At 44.6% G+C, this 19,131-nt stretch overlaps 3 protein-coding genes across 4 annotated transcripts in view; 1 reads left to right on the forward strand and 2 right to left on the reverse strand.

Moving 5' to 3' along the window:
* Positions 1 to 257: 257 nt before the first annotated feature.
* On the reverse strand, positions 258 to 7,324 carry L3HYPDH (trans-L-3-hydroxyproline dehydratase). The gene is made up of 5 exons (XM_067554885.1): positions 6,812 to 7,324; positions 4,396 to 4,565; positions 3,173 to 3,295; positions 2,394 to 2,531; positions 258 to 817 (listed from the first exon to the last, which is right to left on the reverse strand). The coding sequence occupies exons 1-5, from the start codon at positions 7,299 to 7,301 to the stop codon at positions 692 to 694; spliced, it is 1,047 nt and encodes a 348-aa protein (XP_067410986.1). The 5' UTR covers positions 7,302 to 7,324; the 3' UTR covers positions 258 to 691.
* A 369-nt stretch (positions 7,325 to 7,693) lies between these two features.
* Positions 7,694 to 17,244, forward strand: JKAMP (JNK1/MAPK8 associated membrane protein). Of its 2 annotated transcripts, XM_067554886.1 has the most exons (7): positions 7,701 to 7,811; positions 8,418 to 8,509; positions 11,060 to 11,214; positions 12,387 to 12,593; positions 14,123 to 14,304; positions 16,144 to 16,220; positions 16,650 to 17,244. In XM_067554886.1, the coding sequence occupies exons 1-7, from the start codon at positions 7,808 to 7,810 to the stop codon at positions 16,866 to 16,868; spliced, it is 936 nt and encodes a 311-aa protein (XP_067410987.1). In that variant the 5' UTR covers positions 7,701 to 7,807; the 3' UTR covers positions 16,869 to 17,244. The 2 variants fall into 2 exon arrangements, with proteins under 2 accessions (XP_067410988.1, XP_067410987.1); XM_067554887.1 differs by lacking the exons at positions 16,144 to 16,220; positions 16,650 to 17,244 and adding an exon at positions 15,334 to 15,504 and having other exon boundaries at positions 7,694 to 7,811.
* CCDC175 (coiled-coil domain containing 175) overlaps positions 17,157 to 19,131 on the reverse strand; it is a 38,097-nt gene continuing 36,122 nt past the window's right edge. Inside the window, exon 22 of the mRNA XM_067554884.1 lies at positions 17,157 to 17,278. The gene's annotated coding sequence lies outside the window, so the exon portion shown is untranslated. The remainder of the gene's footprint in view (positions 17,279 to 19,131) is intronic.

A 19,131-nucleotide genomic window follows, 5' to 3' on the forward strand; every position in this document is an offset into this window, starting at 1 on the left:
GACTAGCAACTTACACCCAAGTGGTCTTGTCATACTCAAATTGTAACGTGCTGTATCTTATACTGAAAAAGCCTTACTACAGTTCAGGGAAATCTCAATGGTTTCTGGAGAGATCTGAACCAGGAAGCAGTGTGGCCCGACAGAAGTTACAGTAGTCAAAATGAGATGGCCAAATCAGGGAAAACGAGCCAAAACAATTATTGTGACAGTTCAGATCAGTGACTGAGGCCATGTTACAAGAATTGAAACGAGAAATGTGAGGTTAGAACACTGCATTTTAATAGAACTCCTGCACTGAAGTAATGAGTTTAAAGCAGGTTTTCACAAGAGGCACGCACATTTGAATTAACTCCTTCAAGCTTAGCTTTGTTTACTGTCTAGCATTTGAAATATAATGGTAAATGCAGTTTACACACCCAGGCTTGTATAATACATGCTAATCACTACAGAATAATGTGGCTTGTGATCTTTATTTATAATACAAGCAATCAGGATACCATGAAAATTTTCTAGCTCTGCTCTATGATATTTAAATTAACTTGATTTTAACCATCCATAGATGCAGCAGTCTATTAGGAAAATATGAGCTAAGTAAATATAGTGTATTTATATTCCCCCCCTACAGATCACCAAGATCACCTTTTTGATCTTGGTTACTATTTAAATGCTGGCAGTTGAATGATGGCAAAGGTCAATTCAGAGAAAATCCATATTTCAGTGGGTCCTCCTCTTCAAAAACAAAGGTGGCTGTTCCAGTATAAAAGGCTTCTCCTGAGACTTCTACTACAACAGCATTATAGTCACCACACTTTGCTTCCTGAGAAGAGAAAAGGTTTAGATTTAAATGGTGCTGGCATTTAACAGTTTCTTCCCTGTTTACAAAAGTGTATTATTAGACGGCAGATAGTAAAGTACAATAAAATCCGTGTCACCAATGGCACTGCTTCTCTGGCTGTCCCTTAGCTATGACTTATTGCAATTACAGTGGAAGGGCTTTTGTTTACTTACAGAGAGAATCATTTGTAAGATATAACCCATATAACTACACTGGAATTAGGTCAGCACAGCTACACCAGTCACGGGTGTGTTTTTTCACACCTCTGATAGACTAGTTATGTCAACCTAATTTTTAAATGTAGACCAGGCCTTAGTGAGCCACACCTTGATAATGGCTTCTATTTGGCACAGGCCAGCCTAGCTTGGACTGAACCATCAGCTAACAGGCAAGAAGGGTATAGCTGCTGTTTAAAAGACCTGAACTAATAGTCTATGACGACTTCTGCTAGGAGCTCCAGGAAGGCAAGTCAAGTGAAGGAAAGGCCCCACTACTGCCCAGAAATGGAAGTCATAGTTTAAGATAATGGGGGCTCAGAAGTGGGGTTTGTTTATTGGTTTTGTTAATCAATAGTTTTGCACTTTAAACAGAACTGCAGCCACATTCGGCAACTCTGCCCCAGACACTTGGCTCCTTTCCTTTCCCAGTCCAATAGCTCTGTTAGAAAGATTTTTCTGATACTCATGAGCTTTCCCAGCCTAATTTCATTCCATTTGCCCCCCCTCCAATGTATAGCCTTTTATGTCGCTCTCTAATTGTCACTTAAATTAACCCAATCCACCGTTGTAAATCAGTTCTACCAGCCCACATTGCTGGTGCTCTTCACTCAACTCTTTCCAATTTAGAAATCTTTTTGGTGAACGTGCCCAGAGCTGAAGGAAAGATTCTAGCTGTAATTATATTAAAGCCATACAAACAACACCCTCCTCTGATGAGATGCCTTTGTATAGACAGTGCAAAACTGCAATGGGCTTTTTTTCCTGACTTACTTCACTGAAAGTTCATGTCTGATCTGGTGTTGGCTGTCACACCCACGTCTCTTTCAGCAGTACGACCTCTTTGGTTTGTCATACTTAAGATCTGGCTTGTATTATTTTTCCCCATCTGTAGTAAGTTGCATTTTCCCCATTTTAAACCTCATTTTTATTATTTTCTACCAATGTTCCTAATTATTCTAGGTGTCTGAATTATTCCTCCTTCCTCAGCTCCTTCCAGTTTTGTATCATCTGTGAATTTCATCATCATACTGTTTACTCCTTCTTGTACAGCCTGCGATCACAATGAAAAGATCACTCTGTCAGGTGAATCTTCATTCCTATTTATCCATAACACATTGCTTCGCCCACATGTGTCAAGACTTGCAATCTCTGCTCAAAACAGGCCCAGGACTGAAATGACAGGGATGCGACAGATCAGACATGACTATAGTGGCAAAGCTGTTTGTAGATAGTTGCGCTATGCCTGGTTTAAGCCAGTGCTGTTAGTTCCTCACTGGCATGAGCATGAAGTTCTCAAAAACACCTTAAAATACACAGAAAAGAAGGGGTTTCCTGCTTGCCTTTACTGCTTTTCCAGTGAACAAGGAACCAGTTGAACTGCTTCTAAAGGTTCTGGTCTGATTCAGCTGGATGAGTCCCTTATGGTATTGTAAGGCAATGCGAGCAGTTACACCAGAGCCTGTAGGACTTCTGTCGACCTAATTTAAAAAGAGAAGTCATTAGCCAGCTTTTTATTTTCATCTTTTATTATAAAACATGACTAACGACACCCTCCTGCCAAACTATACTCCATATTAATACAGAGACTGGCATTTCCTAGCTCGGTGGTTTTGTAAATACACAGGGTGAGAAGCACAAAAGAAACTACGTGAGTTCTGGCACTTTTAGATCATGATTCTGTTTGGCAAAATACTTGGAGTAAGGGAACCTAGTTTGACAATATTCATAACTATTACTAAAGTATTAATGCTTCAACGATACATTCAAGCCTGTAACACTTGCAGATAATCACTAATATAGAAGCTAGAGCAACTAAATTCCCTCCACTGGTATTCTCTGGATTATTCCCATTTGACAGTTGGGAGAGTTTAATCCTAATTAAACATGTTTAATCCTCAGTGAAAGTCTCTCTCATGTTTGCAGAAGTATTTACCTGCTCTCAATCTGTACTGAAATAGTTTGCTATTAAAGAACAGTTGACATCTAAGTCTTCAGAAACAATGATAATACCTTTGCAGCACAGTGAGAAAAGCAGCAGCTCAATTTAAACTCATTCTTTATAGACACACAGACCAGGAATTACTCATCTTGTGTCTCTTAAAGTAGCATGTTTTCATACCTGTGCATCTGCAAACACACAAATGTTGGTTGTTGGTTCATCACTAAACACATCTTTTCCATCTGTTAGTATCGTGCCGTAGAGGAAAGCAAGCTCTTCATTGTCAGGGTGATGAAGTTTAAACTAGGAACAACACACAGAATGGATTCATAGATATATACAACAATCAAATATTTTCAGTTAAATTGCAGTAATATTTTTACAAGATGACGGGGTGGACATACATAAATATAAATGTACCATTCTAACCACTCCAGAGAGGAGACTTGGTCACATTTCTCTCTATCCCACAGGTAAACTGATTCTCATTAGTGAGGAAAGCAACTTCATTGTCTTGTGCTTGCTTAAGACTACATACGTTGTGAAACTCAAACTCCCAGATATTTCTTCAGGACTTGACTTCCCTGATTTCCTGAGCTCTGTTCAAGATGCATTTTTCTGGTCTAATATTTGCTTGATTATAAACCATCTGTGTGCTGTCATTGGCTGGGGCTGTACAGGGATATGTGTGTGTGGGGTGGGAGGTGGAACACACACAAACATGATAGACATTCACACTGTCTACTGTAGACAGTTTAATACCTAAGTGACAATCTGTCACTTAGATATGGGCGCTCTTGAAGTCATTAAGAAAACAAACAAAAAAATTCTAACTAACAATGTGCTAATAGCACACACTTTGTATCCCATGTCTGCCTACTGCAGGATTCTTACACCGTCCTCTGATGCAGCTGGTGCTGGCCACTGTCAGAGACAGTACTCAACTGGGTGGATCTTGATCTGATCCAGTCTTGTAGGGTACCTATGTTCCTGAAGCTAGCTGTGCTGTGGCTGTTTTCTGCAGTTTTAAAAATTTTGTATTTGCAACTGGGGATGTCCTATAGTAGAGTATAGGGTAAAAAGACAAAAGATCATGTTTCATAGGGGAGACCAGATTTCACTGTCTGTGATGTTTTTTGGGTTTTTTTCCCACAGCTGTGAATTTGGTAGGACCCTAAACATAATCAACAGTTTAAATTAACTGAATGGTAAGATTACATTACCGGGGCAAGAAAGGCCACACCCACAAACACCTGAGAAAGTCTACTCTGGCATTTACTCTTTGTTGGAATCCTATACATCGAATTTAAAACAAACATCATGAAGAGTCTGCTCTGTAAGAAAAACTCTCATTTGCAGTATTACTACTTTGTTAGAAAAGTATTTGGGGCATCTTGCTATACCTGTCTCTTCACTGCTTCTGTTACTGCACTTGCTGCATTTACGAGATCCTTAGTCTTTGAAGAACAAACATCTAATCCCAATCTCTCCGCACCAAGAAAGGCATAGAAGGCACCACCATACCCAATATCGACCACCACCTTCCCATGGCCAGGAACATCAACTGTCACATCTAAACAGAATTAAAGGTGGGGGAAAAGCAAACAGAAGGTGCATGAACATATATGGGTAACATTCTCTTCCTCCCTTGACACATGGAGCCAAATTCTACCCTGATTCACACCCCAATGCACTGTTGCTGATTTTAATGCAACTATTAGCATAGTGACAAGGATAGTTTTGTGAAGCACTTTGACATCGAAGTGTTATAAGGGCCTGATCCAACTTCCATTAAAGTCAATTAAAAGACTTCCACAGATTTTAACAGGAGTCAATTGGGGTCTAAATCTGGGAACAATTTGGCCCTTGTCTTTGCTGTGCTGAATTTGGCCAATTACACAGACTGTACTCTTTCCAAACTAGAAGTATTAAATTAATTTTTTTTTTTACAGTTCATATCATGCTTACTAATGTAGGATAATTCAATCAAATTCAATATAGCAGGTTTCTAATAAACGGTGGGGTAAGTCAGCTTAATTACAGTATCAGATTTACTATGAAGTGAGATGTAAAGCTACATTCTAAAGCAGGAGAATGGCATAGAAATCTGCAGTAAAGACAAAGAAAACAATGCTAGAAATCATGTCAAGAGATCCAATCATTAGAAAAATTAAAAAACAGATGAGTGAGTAGGCCAGATCATTAAGTGCAGGGATCCTAAATAGATACAAGTCATTTTGGAACAGGAAGGATGCAGCAGGGCAGAAAGCTGAACAGTTAAAGGAATTCATGTAGTCACAAAATAAAATAGCAAAATGCAGGAGATCATCAGACTGAAGAGTGTGGGTGACTCCTAGTGTACTTACAGAAACTGAAAATGGTTATTCAAGAGTGAAGACACACATTTGGGATAGGATACCATCCTAAAATATTGCAGGTATTGTGAAGTCTCTAATCTATCCGAAGTTCTGCTCTTTTGTAACTTAATAAAGGTTCTCAGAAACATTTGGTAGTCCATCTCCAAAGAGCCCTACAAAGCAGAATTCTTCATTCTTTCGACCTGGTCACCAATTTCATCATCAGGGAGATCCATACTTAGATCTATTCTTCTGTGGAGTCAAAAGTAGGTATATACTTGATTAAAACCCCTCATCCCTCCACCAAAACATTCACTTGCCTGTCCCCTTCCCACCCTTTACTGGGTGGAGTGTAGAAAGTTAAAAATCATCCCTCTATTTTCCGGAGTGATCTCAGTAAGTGGTAACTCCTTAACTGTGGACTGCAATCTTTGACAAGATTCCTCCTTCAAAAAATCTATTAACATTTACACAGTCGTAAGTTACCCAATCTAATTCCCACAAACAATGCCTGCATTGTGTTTTGCCGAATCGCAGGCAGCCAGCGCAATATGGGCTTAGGTAGCAACATCATGCAGGGCACAAACCAGGATCCTTTCTGCAGAAAGTCTCTTGGATGCCAGAGCAGTGCCACACCCCTTGATGTTTACACCTGCTTCCAAAGTGAAGGGGCCTGCTCATATACTTGAAGCTGGTTACAGCATCAGGACAAAAGCACCCATAACACCCCTCCATAGGTGCTGGAACTAGGAGTGCTGTTATACCCCCTGGCTTGAAATGGTTTCCATCACATGGGGCCGCATCACTGGCCAAGTTACGGGTCTATCTCACAAATTGAAACCCAAAGCCCAGGTGGAGACATGGGGGAAAGTGACAGCAGGTTTAGTGGTGTTAGTCATGCATACAATTGTCACTTCCACGGGCAGGGGGCTATACGGTGGGGGTGGGGAAGAAGGGTGCCCCTCCTAATGGCTCCAGGACTGGAGGGTCACACAGAGAAGGGGGCTCACAGATCACACAGAGAAGGGGTGTCGCCACAAGGCTTTTGGGGGGCTGACAGACATGGGGCCAGGCTCTCAGGGGTGCCACACAGGCAGGGGGTGCTCCAGAGGCGGTAGGGTGACCAGTTACCCCAATTGTAGAGCAGCAGTCCCGAGATTGGGAGCTTTGTCTTATACAGGCACCTAGTACCCCCCACCCGCTCCTGGTTTTTCACACTTGTTACCTGATCACCACAGAGAGGGGCAGCCTCTCCCCAGGGCTGAGGGGTGGGAGAGGGGAGCCCCCCCCCCAGACACGGGTGCCCCGCACGGCTGTGGGAGGCTGACAGAGGGGATGCCACATGGCGGGGGTGACACAGAGGCGGGGATCTCTGGGGACGGTGAGTGAGAGGCAGGCGGCAGAGGGTCTCCCCCAGCACCGGGCTCCTCGGCGGGCGGGGGGGCTGGGCCGGTGCCGGTACCTGTGGCGGCGGCGAAGGCGGGCACGCTGTGGAAGCGGACGCGGCTGCCGCTGCGCTGCCCGTCCCAGGGCACGAAGGCGGTGACGGGCCCGCAGGGGCAGTGGATGGTGAGCTCGGTCTCGGGGCGGCGCGGGGCCGGCACCAGCCCGCCGTCCAGGGCGAAGCGGCCCAGCGCCAGCACGGCGTGGCCGCACATGGTGCTGTAGCCCTGGCCGTGCAGGAAGAGCGCGCCCAGCTGGGCGCCCGGCAGCTCGCTGGGCACCAGCACGGCCGCGTACATGTCGCGGTGCCCGCGCGGCTCGTGCACCAGCAGCCGCCGCACGTGGTCCAGCTCCGCGCCCATGTGGCGCCGCCGGGCCAGCAGCGTGGGGCCGGCGGGGCCCGGCTCCAGCCCGCCCGGCACGATGCGCAGCGGCTCCCCGCCCGTGTGCATGTCCACCACGCGCACCAGCGGCCCCGCGTGCGGGGGCAGCCAGCCGGGCGCTGCCATGCTCCCGTCCCAGCCCGGCCCGGACGGACTCCGCGAGGCCACGCCCACTCACGCACGTAAACGTAGACGCGGGGCCGGCGTGGAGGGCCAACCACGGACATCAGGCCGAGACTGGCCCCGCCCACATGGGCGGGGTCCGAGTGACGCCTTGCCATAAATGGGCGGGGCTTGCACGGTAACCGCGCCCATGAGGGTGGGTGTGTGACAAAGCTGGCCCCCAATTGGGGAGCGCCGGGGGGAAAACCCCGCCCAACCGAGGAGCCACAGGGAGCTCCGCCTCCAGGTAGGCGGGGTTATCCTTGCCGCACCCAGTATGGGGGGAGCCACGCCCCCAATAGGGGCGGAGTCATCCTGCAGGCACGGTAGTGGCCGAAGAAGGAAGTGACGCAAAGTGAGGGGGCGGGGTCTCGCTTCTCCCCGTCCCCGGAACTCGAAGGGGTTGTGGCTGCGCGAGGGGAACAATCCTGGGCCCGGCTCCGGGTTCGGGCCCCGCCCGCGGCGGCAGGATGAGTGAGCGCTTCCCCTCCCCCCACCCAGCGGGCACCGTTATCGGGGCTGGGCCGGGACCCCCCACCCCCCGCCTGCCCTGGGAGGGCTCGTTCGCTGTCAGGGCAGGGGCCGCCCGTCAGGCCCCTCCCGGTGTCCCCTCGGGAAGGGCGGGCAGCCCCGCTATGGCGCAGGCTGAAGTCCTGTTGCCCCGGGGTCAAGGCAGCCCCTGTTCCCTGCAGTGGGGGCCCCGCAGCTGGGGGAGGGAAGGGGAGGCGCCGCAGAGCGGGGGGGGAGGGGAGATGCCGCGCAGCTGGGGGGGAGGGGAGGTTTACCTCAGCCCCTGGGGGGAGGGGCGCCCTGGTTGCTGTCCCCGCCGAACCCCGGCCCGGCCCGGCCCAGCGCTCTCTGCTCTGCCCGCCGCTGTGACGCGGTCCCGTCAGACCAGCAGCCCCCGGGCCGGCTCCTGCCCGGAGGCCGGTGTAGAGCTGAGCCCAGGGTTTCCCCGCAGGGGCAGGGCTCCGGCTGCCTGGGTCTCCTCGCAGGCCCGGCGGGAGAGATCAGGCTGAGCCCAGAGCGCCAGTAACCGCGGTACTAACTCCAGCGCTGCAACGCTTCTGTCTCTCCAAGCTGTCGCTATCCAGCCGGCCTGCCTTGGCCTGTATTGCGGGAGAGCCGTGCAGTACATAAATGCCTCCAGTGAAAGCTACGGCGACTGCGGGGTGAGTGTTGACTCCAGCAGAGGCTTGACTTTGTGAAAGAAATCGAGGGCCAGGTCTCGGCCCGTGCTGTGTGTTCGTCTGTGCTGCATGCGAAGGGAGGCGTAGGATTGCCTAAATCAGTCATACTCGGACTGGGGCTCCCGAGCCGCAAGTGTCTGTTGAATGTCTCCTGCAGCGCTTTGCGGGGCACATTAAAACACCGTGTGCTGTCACTATTAACCAGTCAGGATGCTTTTACTGTGCTATTAACCAATTGTAGTTGATAAAATAATAATACTTGATCACTCATTTAGCTTTGAGAACGATATATATAAAAATAGTAAAAAATTCTCACTGTCCTGGCTCTTTTGAGTAATGTCGATTGCTAATTTGTGTCGTGAACTACTGAGGTCTAAGTATCACTGGCCTAAACCATCTGTGGGGGAGTCCTATCCTAGGGGAATTCCCAGCTGGCATAGTAGGTAGCATGCCTTTCCTCCCATTGTGCCTTCCTCATTTCCCTTGAGATGGGGTTTGCTGATGGAGGGACGCTGAGGTACATTGTGCTCTGGCAATGCCTGGCTGGGAATTCCTACCGCTGATGCGCTAAGTTGCATCAGGCTAGAACCTGGAGCACAAAGGTGACATACAATTCACGCTGCATTAGATGGTGATGATTATTTGTATTTCTGTAGTGTCAAGGAGTCCTAGTCATTGTGCAAGAAGCTGTACAAACACAGAACAAAGAGTTTTTGCCCCAAAGAGCTTACCATCGAAGTATGAGACAAGAGACAACAGAAAGATACAGGCAGGGCACAAGGAAACAATGAGGCAGTATTGTCATCATGATTTTCCATGGTCTCAGCACACCAAGTGGCCTAACCGTTCTCAAGCTTTTAATAGGCATCACAGCAAAGAAGAGTTTTAAGGAGGGTTTTGAAGGAAGATGTTTACAGGGAGCTCCTAAGTATGAGGGGCAGCATGGGGGGAAGCATGAAGGTATTTGTTTGAAAATTTAACAAGTGAGTGATGGAGGCTGGCAACTTGGGCTGATCAGAGGAGGGACCTGACATCTTAATAGCAAATAAGAGATGGGGTTTAAGCCGTGAAGGGCCTTGATACGCAAGGAGCTTATGTTTGATGTGCTAGAGAAGTGGGATACAAGGAGATACAAGGATTGAAGGAGGAAAGGGATACAAAGAGAGGGGGGTGACATAGTCAAAGTGACGTGCATGGGAAATAATCTTAGTAGCAGCAGCATTCTGAACGGATATAGGTGGGGTGAGGCCAGTAAAAGAGATGTTGCAGTTATCGAGACAGGAGATGATGGGGGCCTGGATAAGAGTTTTCGTCATGTGGATGGATGGGAAAGGCCATGTCTTAGAGATGTGATTAAGAAAAAATCAGCATGATTGAGGCACAGCCTAGATATGAGGACCTAGAGGAGTAGTTCCAAAACTTATTAAGGCAACCCACCAAATGCATTTTGTCTTTTTTTGTGACCCACCCAGGGTCCAAATTCATGGAGGGGAAGGAGCAAAATCATTGGACAGTGTCCTTCTCCTCTTTGCCCTGCTGAGGGGGCACTTTCCACCCCAGCACTGCAACCCTAATACCGGCTTGAGTGCCAGGTGTGATGGTGGTATTTTCCCCAGTGATCGAGATGGTAGGTAGGAGAAGATTAAGAGCTCTGTTATAGCCATGTTGCGCTTGAGCTGATGACTAGACATCTTCAAAGAGATATGAGAGAGACGGGCTGAGATTTTAGTTTGGACAGGAGACAGGTCTGGAGTGGAGAGCTAGATGTGTGAGTCACCAGTATGGAGATGATAGTTGACTTAGTGTTTGCTGCTGAGGTTACCCAGAGATAAAGCAAAGAGAGAGAAGAAAAGGGGACCAAGGACAGAGCTCTGTGGAACCCACACAGAAAGCTGGAGGAAGGGTAAGGAGGATATTCTGAAGGAGCAATTAGAAAGGTCGGAGGAAAACCAGGAGACTAGAGTCATGGATGTCAGGGAAGGACAAGATTTCAAGAGGAGCACAGTCCACCAAGGTGGCTGACATGTCAAGGAGGATGAGGATGGAGTACTTGTTCTGAGATTTAGCAAGGAAGAGGTCACTTTGGTGAGAGCAGTTCCAGTGGAGTGCCAGGGAGGGAAGCCAGACTGGAGAAGATCTAGGATGGAATTGGAGGAGAGGAACTCCAGACAATGATGGTAAATGGTGCATGCAATTCACTTAGAGGTGAAAGGGAGATGGAGCAGTAGTTAGTGAGGCAGTGGGGTTAAGATTGGGTTGAATTTTATAGGATGCAAGAGACTAAAGCATGTTTGTATTGGGAGGGAATAAGCCAGATAAAGGGAGAGTAAGGAATGGAATGAGAGTGGGATGAGGGAGCTCAGGGGATGGGATCATTGGGGCAAGTGGAGGGGTGAGGGATTGAACTTCCTTCAATAAGGTACATTTGTCAGCCCAAGGACATCCTTTACCTGGGCTTCCAACAAAACAAAATGATCTATTATTTGTTTTTCAGGTCTTTGTAAATACAATTTTGTGGTGCTGTTTTTGTAGGTGTGCCCGAGAGGACAACGAACAGATGTTAACAAAATCTGTCGGGAGTGTACAGGATCTCCAGGACATTATGACTGGCTATATCTTGGCTTTATGGCCATGCTTCCTCTGGTTTTGCACTGGTTCTTCATTGAATGGTATTCAGGGAAAAAGAGGTTAGTAACCTTTTTTATTTAATTTAAAAACAAAAAATCCCATGTATAATTCACACGAGAAGGCAGATATAGTTGTGCTAGAGGATTCATGCTACTGGGTAGCCAGATATGCAGGCCGCTGATTTTCTAGGCAGACCATGTGCTTATGGATTTATTAATTTCATCTTATAGCTGCAGTAATTACTCAGACACAGTTCCTCCCAGATGGTCATAGTGCCCAGGAAATGCCCTGTACTCAACTCGTGAATGTTCATCAATTGTAGTATCGAATGCTCACCTACATCAGGCTTTGTCCTAGAGAGTATTACTGCACCTGTATAACTCCTGATAGGAAGATACTTAGATGATAACGCTGACATAACCTTTACTGTAGTATCATGGATTTCTGAACACACTTTATAATGGACTTATTAAAGAACATGGCTGCATCCTGTAATTTTTTTGCTGTATAAATATTTTACAAATGTCGCCTGTTTAAAGTGGTGTGAAAACATTCAGTATACTAAACACTTAATGTTTCATACTATAAATTCTCAACCCACTAAAATATATCATTTTAACATGAGCTTTCAGCACCAGTGAGAGTTCCATGCATCTGATCTAAAATGTTTGCCCTTTTATTTATAAAATGTGTAGCAAGTCACTGAAAATGAAAACCACAATTTATAAGGAATAGATAACTTAGAAATGAAAGCCTTGGAAATATTAAGAGTGGTGCTTTAGGATTCTCACTTCACAGGATGTTTTTTGCCAGTGAATTAGGCACATGGCTTTATGATGTTGCAATACTTAATAGTTTAGTTTTGTTGAACAAAAATTATTCGTTGGGTGTTTTGGGAGGTTGTATTCTCTCGCCTGCCTTGCATGTTTTATCTTAGCTTTTGCTAGACTAAGTGTGATGTGAATGTTAGTTTCAGAAGTTCAGATGAAATACAACTGCACTTGTGCACTAAATAGTGTGACTCAGATAAATGAGAGAATATTTTCAGTGTCATGCTTACTTTAAAACTTCATTTTGTAATAAACATGGCTTTGTCCCATGTTTTATAGTGAATTTAAGCACAATAAACAGTTCAGAATTGAAAAGAGTGGTTTATATTTCACTCAGCATTTTTTTGTCCCTGTTGATAATAAGGTGTCATTAAAGAACATTTTTCTTCCTCCCTCCACAGTTCCAGTGCATTGTTTCAGCATCTTACTGCCTTATTCGAATGCAGTGTTGCAGTAATTGTTACACTGCTTGTGAGTGATCCAGTAGGCTTTCTGTATATCCGTTCTTGCAAGGTACTGATGCTTTCTGACTGGTACACGATGCTTTACAATCCAAGTCCTGACTACATTACTACTATACATTGTACTCATGAAGCTGTCTATCCTCTGTGAGTATAAAGTCTGTTGGAGAGTACTTTTTTAAGTTTGCTATTTCACCATATGTATTTCAGGGATTTATAAAATGTTGGGTTATGGTACATTTAACACTGAAATGTGGCCTTAGTCTGCTAAGTTAGTACTTCTTGTAAGAAGGGAAATCTGCTGCTTGCCAAAATGTACTTAATGTGGTCAGGATTCAGGAAAGCATATCTATCCAGGGAAATACTTAAGCACATGCTTAACCTTAAGGACATGCTCAAGTGCTTTCTTGAACTGGGGACTGTTTTTATGGTACTTTGAAAATGGAGAGCAGTAAGTTCTTATTCATTCTTTTATTGGCCCTTGTGTGAGAAATGGAAGGTCCTAGTGGTAGTCTAGACGTTACTATATTTGTGAGTTTGCTTGTATATAACAGCAGTTTATACTAAATATGGCTGAACAGTAATAAAAGTTTTTTGCCAGGTAGTGGTAGAAATACAAACTTTAGAATTTAAAGTGTGTATACCTTTCAAATAGATGTAGAGAGAGAAAAGCTTTATACGGAGTGCTGTTTTGGTGAAATGAAAATATACCAAGGTCATCTTAAACTAATCTTAGTCTGAAATACAGCCACATGCTATTGACTATTCCAAGAAAAAAAATTAAAACATTCACAACACTTCAAACACTAAAGTCAGTCTTTCATCTGGTAGAGTGCATCAATTTTCCCTTCTTCTGCTTGTGGTTTTGATTTCCACAATTGTTTAAATAAGTGTAACCTTAGAAATTCCTCTTTGAAGGTGCAGAATGTAAAAGGGTTTATCTAACCCAGACTAGTGGGCTATCAAAACCCCTTTGAAGTCTTGTGACTCAGTGAGCTTTCTTTTTTTGAGCCTCCTTTAAAGCAGCAGCATAGTGAATCGTAATAAACCAGCAAGCCAACAGTCTCTCTGACTGCAGCTTTATTGGTAGCAAACTTGCACATTGCAGCATGCTGGCTCTTTTGGGGAAATCTGCATATGTCTAGGCAGTTTCACAAAGTACTCAAGTAATTACCAGTAGTCTTACAAAGGAGAGTAGTAACCTGTACCTTTTAACATCTCATAAACGAGTCACAATGAGCAGCTATGCAAGGGAGCCTGTTCCATGCGGGTTTTAGGAGTACAGATAATCTGTAACAGTGAACTTCGATACATTTTCATTTCATTCAGGATATGGAATTAAGAAACAACTGTAGATTTGGGCAACCTTTCAGAACTAACCTACAACTTGCTTTCACAACCTTCGGGAGGTGATGTGGTCTTGAGGAGAGAGTTCTGTACTGTGAAACCTGCAGTATCCTCCCACCTCTGCCTTGTGGTGTGACCCTTGGCAAGTCAGTTCAGCTCTGTGCCTCCATTTTCCCCTCATGCCCATCTCTATAGATTGTAAGCTCTTCAGGGCAGACACTGTCTGTGTGTGTGTGTGTGTGTGTGTGTGTGTGTGTCTAGCACAAGGCATCCTAGGTCTATTAGAGCCACTGTAATGCAAATAGTAAATATAAACTTTTCCTCTACAGATACACCATTGTATTTATATACTATGCCTTCTGTCTGGTGTTAATGATGCTGCTTCGACCTCTTCTGGTTAAGAAGATTGCCTGTGGGTTAGGAAAGTCGGATCGATTTAAAAGTATTTATGCAGCACTTTACTTCTTCCCTATTCTAACTGTACTTCAGGCAGTTGGAGGAGGCCTGCTCTGTAAGTGTTTATGTATAACATTAACAAAAACAACACCTTGCTCAGGTGACTTGCTTAGTGGACACGGTATGTCCTCTGCTATGGGGGAGGCTATTGCCTTAAATGTATAAAAAAATTCATAAGTTACTGTTATTGTTCAAATACCCATCCCCAGTCCTGTTATAAAGTTAGATGATTCCACACAGCCATCTATTAAATGAAGAAGCGTGACAGCCCCCCCACCCTAGTTCTTGGGAAAACATTGAGCAATCGGAGTTAGTGTTCTAAATCAAATTGGTGTCTAGCCAATCAACTCGATGCTGCCTTAGCAGAGGATGCATTGGCTGCAGAATGTTACAGGTACTGTGAGTCTAGCTACGTTACTTATTTGCGCACACACGTAGTGGTTTAAAACCACAGATAACTTTCCGAGTTCCTCAAAGCAGCAGCGGCCTCACTTCCTAGATAGTAAGAGTGCTGCGCCAAGCTTCAGTGCCATTCTGTAGATTTTGCCCTCCAGAAAGAAATATTTAAAATAAAGGCAAGAATTAGCAAATCTGAGGGACATATTTGGAAAGCAATGACAGCGGGAGTCTAGAGAACACTCAAATGCAGTGTAGCAGCTCAAGAGAGAAAGTTATTGTCCTGAATTATTACAAACGCTGCTTGCCTGTGCCAATAGAAGAATTCAGAACTTGGGTGTTCAGATATGCTCAACATCTCTGAAAATCAAGCCCTCATTCACTTACAGCCAAATTGAGCGCTTGTGTGAAACGTGTAGAAAGCAGCAGGGGATGGGAAGAGATTGAAGAAGCTGAGGACTGCCTCAAACTTTCTACCATATTCCTGCTTTTTAAGGGGATGGCAAGAGGGGTTTGTGGCTTCCAGACCTTGAGGAATTCATCAATAGTCTCTTGTGCCATTACTTTCCTTACTGGGCACATGCTGCATTCACAGTCCCTGCCTTGCCTTTTACCTCTCAAAGGGGCAGGTGTGGCCTGGAAGCTAATGCTGCATTTTAATGGTATTAACTTAATCTATCTTTTCCAGCAGAAATACCTCTGATTTCACAAGGGGAGGAAGCAAACTGGAAAACTTAGCTGTTCTTAGGCTGCCCCCCAGTCTTGAGTCACAGCCTTGCGATATAAGCATGGAGTGTCTGGGGGCTCCTGTGTGAAGGGGCAGCATGCACGCTCCCCCTCCATCCCTTATTGGTGCTCTTCTGTCCACTTCTCTGTTCATATTTAAAACAAACAAAAGGAAATACTTTTTACATAACACATGGGCAACCTGTGGAACTTGTTGCTGGGGATGCTGTGAAGGCCAAAACTGTAACTGGGTTCAAAAAAGAATTAGATAAGTTCAGAATGGAAAGGTCCATTGATGGCTATTAGCCAAGATGGTCAGGGACATAACCCCATGCTCTAGGTGTCTGTAAACCTCTGATCGCCAGAAGCTGGGACTCCACGACACGGGATGGCTTACCCGATAAATTGCCCTGTTCTGTTCATTCCCTCTGAAGCGCCTGGCACTGGCCTCTGTCCAAAGACAGGACACTGAGCTAAATGGACCATTGGTCTGACCCAGTGTGGCCGTTCTTATGTTCTGTAGAAATATGATCCTTTGGGCCTCTGAGGAGATGGATTTTGAAACCGCTAGATGATCAGAAAGTAAAATGTCATGCTTGTCTATCACTTATTTATACTGTAGTGCATGTTTGTTAAATTTTAAATACCCGGGCTAAAGTAGGCTGGACTGATTCAGTGGAACAGTGACATACATAGCAGTATTTAATGTCTTCTGCTGAAATGTGCTTAATGTGGTGGTGATTTCCCTAACACGTGCAATGTTTGCCTCTAGATTATGCTTTCCCGTATATTATATTGGTGTTATCTTTGGTTACACTGGCTGTGTACATGTCAGCTTCTGAAGTAGAGGTAGGTAGAAATCTCTCTTCTGTTACAGATTTTAAAACAATTTTACCAGCAGACCCTTGAGGCATGAAGTATGGTGAGGAACATGTACCCATTGTCAACGCATGACCAGATAGCTGTGGCATATGCTACAATCTCATCTAGGATACTGATCTTCCCAGGTGCTTATTCTGGGAACTAGGCTTTTTCATGTTTGGCATATGGTCCTGCTCAAGGAAACTAGTGTGAACTGTTTCACCTTGATGCAACTCCCTCTCCCAAGGAGGACTGGGGAAAGATCATAGAGAGTGACCAGAGTCAAATCATAATTCTCCAGACCAATAGACTATATGAAGTGTCCCGTTCTCCCCTCCCCCGCCGTATAATCTCTCACTTAAGTGTCAGATACAGCGTAGTATGAAAACATTAACAACATTTTTTTTACTTTACAAGTCTTTCAAGGATCTTCTTGTCAGGAAGAAAAGGCTTGTTGTACTTTTTAGCCACTGGTTACTTCACGCCTATGGAATCATCTCTATTTCCAAACTGGAGAGACTTGACCAGGATTTACCACTGCTGGCTTTGGTACCTGCACCTGCCCTCTTTTACTTACTTACCGCAAAGTACACTGAACCTTCACGCATCCTTTCAGAAGGAGCAAATGGACATTAAATGTAACGTGTGCCAACATACCCAGGAAGCTGCCCCAGTAACATGGATTAAAGAATTTCAGTGCTTATGTCTTTCAGTTCTCCTTGGAATAAAGTTGTCACTTCTGTACAAGACATTGTCTGGCTAAAGCCCCGTACAAAAACTAGGAGTAAGACTATGTAATGTTAGAAAAAGCTGTACTCTGTACTCTAACTTCATGAAGGGCTTGTAAGTGTATAATGTCTTACTTTGTATATATTTCTCACTGAGTATGTATAAATGCTGGTGGGACATACCTTGTAATACAAGTTTTGTTTGTACTTATTTATTTCACGGTGCAGTATATTAGCATCTGTTTGAATAAAGTAGCAAAATAAAAGTTTTCTGGTAAAGCGTCTGGCAGCTGTCACCTCCTCACTTGGAATTTTCAGCTGTGTAAAAATAAGAGGTTTATAGAGAACACTCAGTATCTGAAATTGCAGATGTAGTTAGGTACTAGCATTTTACTCCCCTTAGAACCCCCTCCAGCCTCCTATTAACCTGCAGACCAACAACATTTAGATTTTAAAGCAATGGAGAAGAAATGAAGCACTGAATGGTCAGAGCAGGATTGGTCTCTACAGTACACTTCTTATTGTATCTTTCAACTGTTTTGAGATGTGCCAAGTGTGCGGCCTTGCAGCTAGAGACTATTAGAGTACTGTCCCTTCCACTGAGGTAGTTTTCTCAATACACTGCCTGCATATCCTGTGCAGGAATTAGTCCCCCTTCTAGCAACAAGTCTGGTTAGCAAACTGTCTGCTGTTGAACATGTGCATCTGTCAATCACCAAGCAATGACGGAGCCCTCTCCGTACCTTTCACCCTTATTTAAGATTGCTATGTTTTGGCACAATTAAACAATTGCTGTTTTTGCTTTGGTGTACACTCAATCACACTGATAAAACTTGGGCCAACACTAACATTGTAAAGGTGAGGAATGTGCTGGGTGGCAGCCAAACCAGACACTGATCTGGAGCACAAGGGAATGTAGACAATGACGAATCTTGATGCTAGTCTCTCATATACACACACAAGAAAGGGCAGAGAGGAAGAAATGGGGTTGCTGTCACTAAGGAGCAGCCCCTGTCCCATTAAGTGGATATGTTCATCTCTACTGCTCTCTTAATATTACTTTTACATATAACAAAGCAATCTACGTGCTCAAAGGGAGGCGCACTAGCATATGCTGATCGGATGAAATAGACTGAGAACCATCCTACAACACTTAAGTGCTCATTAATCCACAGAGGGAAGTCACATGGTAACCAGCATGGCTTTTAACCACTTCAGATCTAAAGATGCAAACAGCCATTTCCCAAAGGTATTTTGACCAGTCAACTCTTTTAGGGCAAGCTGACCAGTGACCTGGTTTTAAGTATGTGGAAGTAATTAGGAGGAGGGTTGATCTCGTAGGATAAAAATGTACTGAGCCTGATCAGGGTGTTTGTTTAATTAAGAGTAACTGTACTACATTGTTTGTTCTATTGCCCAATTAGACTGTTGGGAATAAGGAAGCAGCCTGAGAGCTTACCTCTCAAAGCAAAACTGTCACAGTCTAGTCACGGGACAGCACTGTAGAAGGGGCAGATAACTCAGGGTATTTGTTTTGGATTATACACCAGCTTATCTACCTCCAGATGTCTCTGTTCTTTGTTCAGATGCACACTCTAGTATTCTCTTGTACTACAAGATTTAAGATTTTTGACCTAATAACTTTACTGTCTAACTGGAAAATTAGATCCACTATTTCAAAAAGGACTTATACGTACAAAACACGTTTGGGTGTGACAATCGACATTTACTCAAGGAGCTTGGGTACATCTATCTGTTTGCATACAAACATTCCCATTTTTATGTACCCAAATCCATAAGGCACTTCTGCTAATATAACCCTGATAATTATATGCATTAAATACCAACTCCCAGGGCTAGCATTTTAATGGGCTTTTTCTAAAATACGAATGTTCAGTGCACAGTCTTGTACCTATATTTTTAGACTCTATTACTGGGACTGCACATGCACGTTGGGTGGACTGGGTTTCTGAACCAACTGCATGCAAAACTGGCCAACTGCATGTCAATTTGCATGCACAGTTATGGTAATAGCAATTGGGCAACTGCATATGCATTTCTGTATGTGGACAGTGTGGCTCCAGGTTTAAAAGTCTGGCCCTACGTTGTCAAAAAAATGTGAAAACAAAACCCAAGTAGCATTAGTGATAAGTCTCATCCTTGGGTAAGAC

Source organism: Emydura macquarii, unplaced genomic scaffold (genome assembly GCF_026122565.2).
Source record: "Emydura macquarii macquarii isolate MOO-44397 ecotype Brisbane River unplaced genomic scaffold, CSIRO-AGI_Emac_v2 contig_1551, whole genome shotgun sequence".
Taxonomy (NCBI): domain Eukaryota; kingdom Metazoa; phylum Chordata; order Testudines; family Chelidae; genus Emydura; species Emydura macquarii.